At 34.3% G+C, this 14,241-nt stretch overlaps 1 protein-coding gene across 1 annotated transcript; it reads left to right on the forward strand.

Moving 5' to 3' along the window:
* The first annotated feature begins 472 nt into the window (after positions 1–472).
* LOC105136574 (protein BONZAI 1-like) lies at positions 473–8,694 on the forward strand. Its single transcript, XM_011041975.1, has 16 exons — positions 473–793; positions 1,329–1,376; positions 1,554–1,702; positions 1,794–1,842; positions 4,077–4,133; positions 4,412–4,600; positions 4,687–4,821; positions 4,926–4,987; positions 5,081–5,183; positions 5,269–5,383; positions 6,809–6,885; positions 6,979–7,116; positions 7,198–7,362; positions 7,636–7,749; positions 7,861–7,957; positions 8,040–8,694. The coding sequence occupies exons 1-16, from the start codon at positions 668–670 to the stop codon at positions 8,135–8,137; spliced, it is 1,722 nt and encodes a 573-aa protein (XP_011040277.1). The 5' UTR covers positions 473–667; the 3' UTR covers positions 8,138–8,694.
* Positions 8,695–14,241: the final 5,547 nt, after the last annotated feature.

Consider the following 14,241-nt stretch of genomic DNA (forward strand, 5'->3'; position numbering starts at 1 on the left):
TCTTATGTTATCCTTGATAATTGAATATCTACTACCTTTTGAATCTATTTTTTGAATTTTGTAGCTTATAAGTTTTTTTGTATTATAATAAACTCAGAAGCACAATATTTGTATTTAGAGCAGGTAATTTTTTTTATCGAAATAGTTTTTTAATTTCAAAAGAATTCATAAAGAAGTTAATCTTTAATTATTATTTTTTTGTGGTAACATAACGAAGATTAGAGAGAAAACTAAGAAAGTAAGAATAAAAAAGTAAAAAGGATAATTTATTATATTTGACTTTAAAGGGTGAAACTGATACTTTGAAAAAACTATAAGAGTAATATTACAAATACTTAAAAATAATGGATCAATATGTCACATTTCTGTATTTATAGGGATCAAAATGTAGTTTAATTTTACAACGCGTTATCATAGAAACGGATTTGTGTATATAGAGGAAGGAAACAGAGAGGGCCCACAAGCGTATCAACTCGCTGCACTTACTCCTCCTTTCCAGATATTATTATTATTAGTAGGAAAAATCAGACTCTGTTTTCTGTCTTCTCTTTTTATTCATTTTTCCGTTTCTCGATTTCTGTTTCGGAATCTGAATTTTTTCGTTTTCGAGAGAAAAACGTGTATTAGCTGCTAATTAGTAGACTCTGTTAGCTGCTGGCGGAGTATAATGGGGAATTGCTGCTCTGACGTGGCCGGCGGTAGGGCGGCAGTTGGTGGCAGCGGCGCAGCCGCTGGAAATGACGCTGTCGATCATTTCCTCAAGTCTCGTGGCATGTACGGCTCTCAGATGGAGGTCGGTCGGTCCTCGATTGCTTTTGTTGTTAGTACAGTAAATAAATATGATTTAGAGTTGTTGAGTGTTGATAATTTTGGATGGAAGCTATGACATGATAATATTAGGCGTGGCATTATTTATTTAGATTGATTTCTGGAGTAAGTTTTTTCCAGCTTTTAATTAGTGTTGAGATGCAAAAACTTTCTGATTAAATAGAAGCTGTTACCAGAAGCAGAGTTGGTTGATTATTTATTAGGTTAATCAATTTTTTGATTAAATTTGACTTAGAATTGTTAACTGTTGATAATTCAATTCATTTTGAATGATTAGGCATCTGGTAATGAATATGAATTATGTAAACCATTTCTATGATTATAATTATTCAATTCATTATTATAATCCGAGTATAGGTTGGTTATTGCTCGAAAAGAATGTTACAGTTGAGTATATGTGCTGCAATTAAATGAGATTATTTGTTATTGCATTTTCATGTCTAGGTTACCCTTTTCGTTCTCCATACTGAATCTTCTTTGTGAAAACCATTTCTATGCAGTTATCATTTTCTGCTACAAACTTGCGTGACCGGGATGTACTGTCCAAGGTTGGTGGCTTTACCTTTTTTTTTATGCGTTGCGGTAAAAAAAATTCAATTAGGGGATCAGGGGGGTATGTTTAGTTACTTTTGATATTTTAAGTTCTTGTGCAATAACCTGATAATTTCAACTGCTTCAGATTTCTTTTCTTCTGTTTCTTATCATATAAGTTTTATCTGCTTTAGAGTGATCCTATATTGATTGGTTATACGAAAGGAAAAGATGGAACACTTGCTGAAGTTTTCCGAACAGAAGTAATTCTTAATTCATTAAATCCAACATGGATTACAAAACACGTGATTACATTCCAGTTTGAAGCTGTTCAAACGTTGGTGTAAGTTCTATGCTTGTATCTCCATGTTCTTTTCAACCAAATACAAGTTTTATTGGTTTCACTATATTGTGATCTGTGTCATTTACCACAGGTTCCATGCATATGATGTTGACACTCAATTTCACAACATAGATGTAAAGGTATCCTTCTATAGTCTGATTGCTGTTTCCTTTGTTGCTTCCCTTTATTAATGGCAAATTTGGTTATATTGTGATTTTCTTATCAATAGTATACTGTCGAATAATCTCCCTAACAAACTCAGTTCTCTTTCCAAGATCAATATGTTTGTTCAAAAATAACTCTGTATGGAACAACATGTTAAAATATTTCACCATTCTTAATATTCTATTGAAGTCTTGGTTGGAACTGCAAGACCTAGTTTACAGCATGAAATTAATAAAAGAGATGGATGGTCAAATAATTATAGTATTCATAATGTTAAAAAAAGTACTATGCAACTAAGAGGAAAATAAGGAAAAGAAATATGCAATTCCAGGTTTTTAAAGAGGCTCCATAAACTGCCTGTCCTTCATATTACTTTTTTTTCTTCCTCTTTTGCTTTTGGTTCTTTGGCACATCGGGAGATTGAGACAGCTTTGAGCTTCATGATTGGAGTAAACCTTTCCTCATCATTTAAATTTCTGGCCTCTCATCCAGTGGCGGAGCTAAGATTTTTTAAATGAGGGGGCAAATTATTAACAAATATTTGATATTAATTACATGCTATATAGACATGTGTTATATAAAGAAATTAATTTGAAATATATGTACCAACTCAACTCAAGTCAAGTAAAATTAATTTAAAAATACTTTTAAAATAAAAAAACTTATGTTATCATTGTTTTCTTTGAGATTTTATTTTTAATCTCATTAAAAATATCTTTCTCAATATATACAACAAACCTTTATTTATCTATTTCTAAATCTTCCAAGGACTAGGAAAGTTCTTGGCAACAATTCTATGCTGATATATGACACATAACATCTTAAATCATAACTTAAAAGGATTGTCAGAAATTGATGTTGTTCTTACTGACTTGTTGTCTTGTACAAGTGGATTAAACATAAATATTAAATGTTTTCTTTTTAATTTATCTGTTATGTCTCTAATTTTTTGAGTTGTCTTGTATTTCATTTTTAATCACTAGTAAATTCATCACCATCATTTTTCATATGAAATTTATAGCAAAATACTTATCAATTCATCAAAACTCATTTCAATTTATATCCATTAGCATATAATATTACCTATACACACATTAATTCAACAAACCCATAAATTATTATAAACCCCAACATTTTCAATAACTAATTATAAAAAAATAAAACTAAAATTAGATAATGAAACAAATAGAAAAGATGAAGGAAACTTCCCTAAAGCATAAAGCATAAAGCATAAGAGGTTACTTGCTCAACTAATTAATAGCTTAGGGCTTGAAGGGAAATTTTGTAGAAAAGAGAGAGGCAGGGACAATAGTGAAAAAAGAAAATGAGCTTGGATCATTTAGTAGCTAACAAAGAAAATTAACCCTTTAAAGCTATTATATTAATATTTAATATAAAAAATACTTTGAAAAAAAAAATTAAGGGGGCAATTGTCCCATTTGGCTCCGCCACTTCTCTCATCCCTGTATTTGAGTTTCAACCCCATTAGGGACTGGCTCTTATCCTTATTGGTATTTTATGAGGGACTATTTTGGAGGTGGCTAATATTGTCTCTAGATACAGTACATGACAGTGACATTTTAGTCTAAAAAGTTTTTAATTTATTTGTCAAGAGATTAGGACCATTGATTTTTTAAAGAATGATATGGATTCAAACCAAGAAAATAAATGGAAATGTTGATAGTTCATTTATAGCACTCAATTCTATAAATTACCTTCCGTCTGTCATTAAAAGATCTCTGTTATCATGAAAGGTATTGATTAACTGCTCTAAACATAAACTGAAGCACCAAAGAGAGAATGGTCTCAGGATAATTTTTTTTTTTTTTTTGTGAACTGGGTTGCTTTTTATTTTTGGCTGTTGGGTGGGTGGGGGTGTTGGAATTTAGCTATACCACATATTTATGGCTGATGGGGTATTTCTGTGCAAACAGGGGAGAGGAACTTGTTCATAAATAGATTTTCCATGATAACATTTTGAGGGAATTGTTGGCTGTTTCTCTGGCGTATGCTTTCCATATCAAAGGTGTTCTCTGGTTCATTTGTAAAATGAATTTAAACATGCCACACTGTTTGGATATTACATGGATATTGTCCAGTGCTTAGAAAAATGTTTTCTAGAAACAGTGGAGAATGTTTATCACAAGTTATTGTCATTGGAATGAATAGAAGCTTGCCCTATTGATAATTAATGATTCAACAAATGCAGATGCTTAAGCTAGAAGAGCTACAATTTCTTGGCGAAGCATCTTGTGTATTATCTGAGGTATGATTTGAATGCCACCCTCCTTCACTTCTTTCTGTATAGTAATTATTAAAGAATGGGAATCTTGGTGTTTTTATTCAAAGGAGGGAATTCTTCTGACTCTAATCCTAGCCAGATGGACCTTATAGTAACTATGATGAAACCTAAGATCTAAATTTAGACCAAATATACTGTGTTCTCTGTAAGAAGGATACAGGTTTACAAATTAAATGACCTTGAGAGACTTGTTTGGAGTTAAATTTTTAATTACTGAACCAGTCTTTTTTCTGTCGGCACAGGTTGTAACCAGGCCAAGTAGGTCATTGAATTTAGATCTTTTATTTAGAGAAGATCCTACCATGTCAGGCAATCTTCGACATTGTGGACAGCTTATTGTGCATGCCGAGGAATGCATAAGCTCAAAGACTACAATGGAGATGGTATTAAGGTGCTCGGATTTGGAACATAAGGATCTGTTCTCAAAAAGTGTATGGGCTATTGAGATCTTGTTTCTTGTTGTTTTGTTAGGCATTTCATGAGAAACATAAGTAATTGTTTTGTCATTTATCTGTAGGACCCTTTTTTGCTAATCTCAAAAATTGTTGAGGTTGGGCTCCCCATTCCTGTGTGTAAGACAGAAGTCTTAAAAAATGATCACAACCCAGTGTGGAAACCAATCTATTTGAGCATTCAACATGTTGGAAGCAAGGTAAAAACAAGCTCCATGAGCTGTCCATGTTTTGTATTTTTATTCGAGTCCATTACCCACCATGGCCTTCCAGGGCAATGTTACCTTTCTAATTGAAACTGCAGGAAAATCCATTAATGATTGAGTGCTTTAACTTCAATAGCAGTGGCAAGCATGATTTAATTGGGTAAACGGTGATATCTTCTTCTTCATTTATTATTTTTTACCTTACCTCCATAACTGGCATGTTGATAAATCTTCTTCATTGTTGATTTATCAGAAAAGTTAAAAAATCATTAGTTGAGTTGGAAAAGCTTCATTCTAATGGCGAAGGAGAGAATTTATTTTTACCCACAACTGTTGGGCATAATCATCAGAATAAGGTCTGATTATGTGAATCAAATTGACTGGAATCATGAATCTGTCTCTTTTCGCTATTGCATGCCTAATTTGCTTATCTTAATGCAGTTGTTAAAGAGCCAGCTATTTGTGGACAAGTTTTCCCAAAGCAGTCAACGAACATTTTTGGATTACTTGGCCGGGGGATGTGAACTGAACTTCATGGTGGCAGTTGATTTCACGGGTAACAGTTTACAAATTTTAACTTTAGCTACAATGTGTGATTTTTTTCCCCTATGGACCAAACTCTTTTTTTCTCAATAACATTAGGAATGCAATGGAAATTATTATTTGTTTTTGGTTCGATGATTTAGTTTGTGATTCTACATCAATATTTATTAATGTTCTTGAATTAATGTGTATCCTTGTTCTCATTCTAGTTCTGCCAATTTCCTGACGTTTTCTCTTCTTTCATTTTAAATACAAAAGGCACGATTATGTTTTTAGCTATCTATAAAAGTTATCATGACATGTAGGAATTTTTATTTTGGGCCCCGTTTGTTTGCTGGAAAGAAGTTTTCTTTTGGAAAGTGAATTTCAGGAAAGTGAATTCTGAAAAAGTAAATTATTTTCTGATGTTTGGTAGTGTAATGAAAAATAAATTAAACAATATTTTCCAGTGTTTGGTTATGTTATGGAAAATGAGCTGAAAATAACTTATTAATAATTTATTTTTTTCAAGTTTATTAAAATAATGAGAAACAAATCTTACAAATTAAAAAGTTGAATGAGAATGAAATGGAAAAAAAATAATTTCATAAATTATCTCAAATAAAATAAATAATAATCAAAATAATAAAGATCAAATCTAAAAAATAAAAAATAAATAAAAGATGAAGAAATTAAAATAATAATAATTAACATTTCATAAATTATTTCAAATAAAATAAGTAACAATCAAAAGAATAAAAATCAAATTTGATATATAAAAATTTTCAATAAAAAAATGATAAGGGAAAAACAAATAACAATTATAAAAATAAAAACCAAAGTTAATATAAAGATTAAATTTTAAGAGATGAAATTGAAAAATAAATATTCAAAACAAAATATATGTAACAATCAAAAGTTTGAGGACCAAATTTGATATAATCAGTAAATAATATAATATTTCTAAATTTTTCATAACTTCCAGAAAGTGTTTTATACCCAAATTTTTTATGAAAACACTTTTTTGGAAACCAAGCTATATTTTTTTTTTACTGAAAAGTATTTTTCATTGACCAACTTTTTTAATAGCAAACAAATATAAAAAAATCTGGAAAGTGGTTTTCTGGAAACCAGGAAACAAACATGACCTTGATCTACAGACCTGTAAAAAGATAAAAAAAGGAAGCAGAATTTCTCTCTTATTAAAGATACCTCTGAATAATTTGTGTTTTTTTTTCTATATATGAAGCATAAGAGGCTGGAGCTTTTTAGTTGGAAGCAGAGTCATGTTTTGAGGAGTTTATGGCATTTAGGATAAATTGCTTACACATTTATTCTTATTTCACTGTTGGAGGTTTCCATTTGAAAAAATTGTTCATAAAAATAACTAAATAACACCATAATCTATATGTTTTAAGAACTCTAATGTATCCTTCTACCTTTCATTTTCTTCTTACAGCTTCAAATGGAAATCCCCGCCTCCCTGATTCCTTGCATTACCTTGATCCATCTGGACGGCTAAATGCATACCAAAGAGTAAGAGAAATTCTCTCTGCTGTATTCTTTACTTCCTTTTATCTTCTTTTTACAATGTACATATATCACCTCATCGGCCAATTTGTTTTCCAGGCAATCTTAGAGGTTGGAGAAGTGTTAAAATTTTATGATTCAGATAAGCGCTTTCCAGCCTGGGGATTTGGGGCACGACCAATTGATGGTCCAGTCTCACATTGTTTTAATTTGAATGGAAGCAATAATCACTGTGAGGTGAAATACTTCGAAATCAGAAGTCAGATGTTCCTACCTTACTTACAATGCCTGTGTTTTAAGCATATGCCACTCTTCCAGGTTGACGGAATCCAGGGAATTATGACAGCATATACCAGTGCTCTCTATAATGTTTCTCTTGCCGGACCAACACTCTTTGGACCTGTGATCAGCAATGCTGCACTAATTGCTAGCCAGTCTCCTGCAAATGGAGGAAAAAAATACTTTGTTTTGTTAATAATTACGGTAAGAATGACACCGAAATTCTGGCTGGTTTTGTCTTTCAGACATGCTATGCTGATCAGTTCACCAATTTCACAATTTAGCACCTTTTTCCTTTCTAAACATTCTATTCAGAAATTGCTTATTCTTCTGTAATGTAATATCATTCCATTTTGATGTAGAATTTAATTATTTGTTTTTCAGGATGGATTTAGCATATTCTCAGAAGAATAAGACTTTCGTGTTTAATTTCTATAATTTTTTATTTTTTTTTGCACTGAAACGTGACTGTCTCAGGATGGAGTTGTAACTGATCTCCAGGAAACCAAAGATGCCATAGTGAAAGCATCTGACCTACCGCTATCAATCCTCATAGTTGGAGTTGGAGGAGCTGACTTCAAAGAAATGGAGGTATCTTTCTTAACATCAATACCTCTCCACAGTGGAAATATTTGATTGTGTAAACCTCAGTTATTTTATCGACCACCTCTGATTTTCTGAAGTTTAATTATTGCTGCCCAGATTTTAGATGCTGATAAAGGAGAGAGACTAGAAAGTTCAAGTGGACGTGTTGCTTCACGTGATATAGTCCAGTTTCTGCCATTTCGGGATGTACAAAGTAAGCATATATCTTGTAAATCAATTTGAGATGGAAGCTTCAATGATTTTTTTTTGGGTGGTAACATGAATAATATTTGCAGGTGGAGAGATTGCTGTTGTTCAAGCACTTTTGGCAGAACTACCTACCCAGTTTTTATCCTACATGCGATCCAGAGATGACATCCAACCAAACATTTGATTATGTAAACAAGTGTACATATAATTTTCTATTTGTGGATTCATGCTACGAGTTTTCCTGCGTAGGCCAAATGGTGCCAAATGCATTATGGCTCTTAGGTGATTAGGCCTTGTTCATCTTACTAGAAGAGGTAGTAAGAAATGCGTTCCCAAACTTGAGCTTAAAGATCTATCAACAGAATCCTCATGCTGAACAGCAGAAGTTGGGCTGCGCATTCTTCGCCACGCTCATTGGCTGGACAAGTTCCATGGTTTTTCCCAGCTTGAAACAGTGGCGTCTCACGACTTTGAAACATGTTTGAGAGGATTGATGAAGAACTTTTCATGGATTCCGGAACCAGCCAGTCCTACTTAGGCAGATGGGAGAACCAACTAATCCAATTCAACCATATCAGCTGAAGGACATGCGAGGAACTAAGTCATGATTGTAACAGTCATATCTTCATTATTTGACACGATTGTTTTCAAGCTACTTTGTGATTCATGATCTTGGACTAGATGCAAGTGCAACAACAGTGTTTGGTGTGAGAATTATTTGGCCGATTTATTCCTTTTTCATCATCTGGCTAGTCAAAACAAAAGGTGCTGGGTGGTTTTGCCCTCCAAAGCTTCTGAGCTATGAAAACGCTAAAGAAACAGGACGTCATGATCCTTTATTTGGCGGATTTGCTAAATGCATAGGAACATAGGGTATTGTCAATCACATTGTTAAAATGATAAATTCCCATGACAGAAATAATTTTATGTACATGAAGATATTTTTCCTCTCCACTCTCCTATCTTCCCCAAAATAATGATCGAACACAAACATCATTAAAAAGAGCAAACAAATATAACAAGATTAGACTTATTCCAAGACATGCCAGCTTTTGACCACCCCACCTAGTTCGGGATTTAGGCATTGTTGTTGCTGTTGTTAAAGACTGCAATAACATGGGAGGCAAGGAAATTGATGCGGAACAACAAACCAAAAGAATTAAATCCGGGAATAGAAAGAAGCTTTTAGAGAAGAAGCAAGAAGAGAAAGCAAAGAAAGAGGAGAAAGGGGATTGAAGATATGCAAAATCTGCAATATTTTTCATTAATCATCAAAAGTCCTTAATATTTAGAAAAGTAGGGTATTTATACTAAAACCCTAACTAGAATAAGTGATTGGGCTTATGGCCCACTACATAAAATACCCAACAATAATTAAATCAAACCCAACAAATAAAGCCAAATTAATAAAACTCAACTAAAAGTTCACATAAATTAAACCCAAAACATAAGTTAAGGCCCAATCTCTCAATTGTTTGGGTTATCCTCCATCGTCTATGATCATTCGCGTGCATAAATAATATTTCGGGTCCGGTGTCCCCATCAATTCTCCCGAGGTTGGAAGAACTCGACCCTGTCGAGTATAGACCAAGGCGACTCCGATAACGCTCTTAAAGATAAAGATCAAGTGTTGTGATGTCTCTATGATAATTCAAGTATAATCTGAATCTGGTCGTCGAGCTCATATACTGGGATTTGCTGAAGTTCACCATCCCTGGTAAAAACAACTTGTGCATTCAAAGTAGCATTAATATGTTCCTTTTGTGCCAAAGATATGGATAATGAGGTAAGGGAATCAAAAGGAGCATCAGGGATAAGCTGTATTTTATAAATATTGAAGTCTTTCAAGTTAAAAGTAGAGCTAATATCAAAGTTTAATGGCAATTTAATGACATAATTATTTGATTTAATCATTTGCAACACTTTGAATGGTCTAGCACTACTTACTTGCAATTTATGATCGGTTTCCAAAGGACACCGTTCAGGTCTAATCTGTATTATGAAATAATCTCCAACATTAAGTGCATCATGATACTTAAGTAAATTAGCTCGAAATTTGTATTGTTCATTACTTGCTTGAATTTGTTTCATGATCTCAATATGCAAATTATGAACCCTATATGGTAACGACTCAGCTGACTTAGACATTCTATCGTGAGGAGATATTGGAAGGTGTTCTATAGGCTTCTCAGGTTTGTAACTATGAATACTAAATGATTGAGGGTGTGGAATGAGACAAACATTGTTTGAAACCTGTGTAGATATGGTATGGACACAATCAAGTAAACTAAGATTATCTTCATCTTCCTCATCCTCATCACGTGCATGAGGTAAGGGGTCAAGAAGTTCAACATGATGTTGCTCTAAACTTATGATGTGCTGGACACCAAGCCTGTGGGGTGAGGAATCAGGTAATTCAGGGAGACTATTATTATGAGACTCTTTTAAGACCATACTTATCTTTATAGGTGATTCCACTGAAGAGTTCTCTAAAACTTCCTTTACCATTAAAGCAAACATATCAGACTCTTTCTTAACCTCATTTTCAAGCTCATGTAGACTTATTGTGTTAGGTCCCTCTTCTTGCACATCCTCATCATTTAGGTCACTAAAATCCTCAAGATTAGGCTCATACACTTCAACACTACAATATTCCTCTTTACCTTTGTCCTTATGTTTTTGGATGACTAATGGTTTAGAGGTGCAATCTAAAGAGATATGACCAAAACCTAAACAATTAGTACACTTATCCTTTGAACTCACCTTCGACACTTCATTGACAACTCGTTTGCCCTTATCTTTCTTACAAAGTTGGGCGCTGCTAAGATTAGGTCTGTTGGGTGGAGCACCTAACAAAGAATCACTACTTCTGAATTGGGACCTAGTAGTGATACTATAAGAGCCCTGACGATTCATCCAATGATTCTTCATGACCAACTTGTAATCTTGAACTAATGTATAAGCTTGGTTAAGGGTAGATACACCTTGAAATATAACTCCTTTTCTAAGATCATCATTTAAGCCTCTACAAAATCTATGCAAAGTCATGGCTTCACTCTCTCTTATGGCACATCTAATCATGTAATCGTTGAACTGCGTTATATACTCATTGATAGACTTATTCTCTTGTCTTAGATTGTTCCATTGGTCTAAAAGTTTATTCCTATAAGACTGGGGTAGGTATTTCTCCTGAAGTTTTTGTTTCATTTTGATCCAATCAGTTATAGGAGGTTTACCTCTCATCTCTAAGCAATCCTCAACATCTCTCTAATAAATTTTAGCTTCATCAATGAGCATCATTTTAGCAAATCTAACTTTTCTATTATCAGACAAGTTCTGCCACTTAAAGAATCGATCCATATCACGAATCCACATATCAAGTATCCAAGGATCATGACGACCATCAAAAGTTGGGGGTTTTATTTTGCTAGGACTCAAGACTCGCTCATCAAAGTCATCATGTTTAGAGTAACCTAAATGATGGTCATACTGGTGGCGCTCAGAGTGAACTTGTCCATAATGATTGTTCTCATGATGTTCCTTAGTCTTTGAGTGCCTTATTCGAAAACTCTCTTGGGACTCAATTCTCTTAAACATGTTGATCACTTAAATTTGCAGTTCCCTTTAAATGATCGTTGAGAGTATCACTAAAAGTTGAGTCTACAGTAAGTGTAAACCTAAGCTTGGACACTAAATGATCATGACATAAATGCCTGCAACACTAACTTATAACTGGAATTGAGATCACAAATGGTTCTTGCATGTAAAATCACAATACAAAAATAAAGCTAATTTTAATTATTATTATTTTTTGAAGATTAATCAAGAACAAATTATGCCAGGAAAATTATAAACACACAATGCTAGACCTTTTAAGTGTAAATGATTAATCAAATAATGATCACAATTTTTACTAACTTCAACAAGCTCAAAAACCAGTTGCTAAATATCAAAGAAGAAAATGGTTAAGCAAGAGTGAACAGATAAAAATGCAAGGTGTGATTTTTTTTTTTTGACACAAAAGTAATGTTAATAACAACTTTAATGACCAAGTGCAATACCAAAAGTAAAATCAACAAATCAAAAAGAAGAGTAATTTACTGACTAGACAGCTTCGGAGTAATATGTTGGAATTTGATGTTGATGATGTGGCGAAGACAATGACATGGCAGACATGTGGCAGCAAAGGGCAGTCATGGACATGGCAGCTGAGACGATAGAAACTAACGATGTGGCAGCTGGTGTAGCATCCTTTGACTGATGTGGTGATGATGTGGCTTCGGAGTGATGATGTGGCAGATGACATGGGTCCAGACATGGTAGATGATGTGGCAGAATTAATTAATTTCACCTTAACTCTTTTCTTCCGCGTTGCAATTGCTTTGTTGAGTCTCCTTTGTTGTTGTTGCTGGCGGCGCGACGTGATTGCTGAAGGCGAGGATAGTTGTAGTTTGTTGAAGGTGGTGGTTGTCGCCGGTCGGTTCTACTGCTCTGCCTGTGGCTGACGGTGGAGGGCGACGACACTGGGGGCGGTGGTAGATGGAGATCTGTTGATGGCGTGGAGAGGATGACACTGGTTGAGGCGCTACTACCAACGAGGAGTTACTGCTGCTGGCGTGGGCGACCTGTTGTGGTTGCTAAAGGCGATGGCACGATGGACGGTGGCAGATGAAGATCTGTTGTGCTGCCTTTGTTGCGGTGAACCACCAGTCGGTGCTGGTTGTGATAGGTTGAGGCGCCGCTGTTGATTGTTGTCGTTCATGATAAACAGTGAGCAATGTTGATTTCTACGGCTGTTGTTAATCTGCTCTCTCGTGAGGATGGTGTGTTGTGTGGCGGCAGCGATGGTATTGTGGACGGTTGCTGGCGCTGAAGAGGACGACACTGGCTGAGGCGCTGCCTTTGCTGCTGTAAACCCGAATTGATGTTGGCTGTGATGGGTGTTGTGGGTAGCGGCGTCCAGTTTGATGATGGAGATGATGAACAGTGACAATGATTTTGAACAGTGAACAATGAACAGTAGGTTTTGTAATCAGAACAGTAGGGTTTTGAACAGGGAATTTTCTTTTTTTAGATCAAACCGAATTAGGGTTTAATATAAACATTATAGACCGTTTAATTGTAAGAACAATTAAAAGCCTTGCTCTGATACCAAATTTGATGCGGAACAACAAACCAAAAGAATTAAATCCGAGAATAGAAAGAAGCTTTTAGAGAAGAAGCAAGAAGAGAAAGCAAAGAAAGAGGAGAAAGGGGATTGAAGATATGCAAAATCTGCAATATTTTTCATTAATCATCAAAAGTCCTTAATATTTAGAAAAGTAGGGTATTTATACTAAAACCCTAACTAGAATAAGTGATTGGGCTTATGGCCCACTACATAAAATACCCAACAATAATTAAATCAAACCCAACAAATAAAGCCAAATTAATAAAACTCAATTAAAAGTTCACATAAATTAAACCCAAAACATAAGTTAAAGCCCAATCTCTCAATTGTTTGAGCTATCCTCCATCATCTATGATCATTCACGTGCATAAATAATATTTGGAGTCCGGTGTCCCCATCAGAAATTGGCAAACCGTCCAAACTTCGTTAATTACAAGAGTTATTGGCAAGGAAATCAAAAAAAAATCTACGTTGATTCCCACTTGAAATAGTGAGTTTTTTCACTCGTTTTGAATGATTAATGAAGATTCAACCGCATTGCTGAAGAATTGATACAAAGGAACCACCTAGAATAATATCAGTTAAAGAGTGAAGACCCTAATCATGCTTTTGCAAAACAGTAGGACTCGCAATGAACAAGGTCACAACAGTTATCCAAATATGTTCATCGTGGGACATGGTTGTATACAATCCCATTTGGGATCCATGGTCATCAGTGAAGACCCTTGCATCATTTGGTGTGAGAATTATACGAGCCTTCTAACAAATGCTTTTCCTTTCCCATTTTATTCCAGCCTTTTCATCAGCTGGCCATCCTAAAGTTTCAACAAGAGGTTTCTAGGTAGCTTTACCCCCCTAAAATTTTAATTTTCATAAGAATTCAGTAATAAAATTGACTTTAAAAATGCTAAGGATGACAGAAACAAGAACTTGACTTGTGATCTATTATTAAAATTATATATTCAATATGCATCATTACTGAAAAGTAGTCAAATTGATGAGGCACAAAAATGAGAGATCACAGAACATGATGAAACTGGGAGAAATTGGAAGAATTAAAACTTGTTGGAGAAATTCTGGATTTTAGATATATTTAGGCCCTGTGCAAGAACATGAAA

The sequence above is a fragment of the Populus euphratica genome, unplaced genomic scaffold, assembly GCF_000495115.2.
Source record: "Populus euphratica unplaced genomic scaffold, PopEup_1.0 scaffold133.1, whole genome shotgun sequence".
In the NCBI taxonomy this organism is placed as follows: domain Eukaryota; kingdom Viridiplantae; phylum Streptophyta; class Magnoliopsida; order Malpighiales; family Salicaceae; genus Populus; species Populus euphratica.

Coding starts and splice junctions, on each gene's coding strand:
- LOC105136574 (XM_011041975.1), top strand. CDS start 668: ATGGGGAATTGCTGCTCTGACGTGGCCGGCGGTAGGGCGGCAGTTGGT. Junction 1,377..1,553: donor ACCGGGATGTACTGTCCAAG/GTTGGTGGCTTT, acceptor TATCTGCTTTAG/AGTGATCCTATATTGATTGG. Junction 5,384..6,808: donor GGTGGCAGTTGATTTCACGG/GTAACAGTTTAC, acceptor TTCTTCTTACAG/CTTCAAATGGAAATCCCCGC.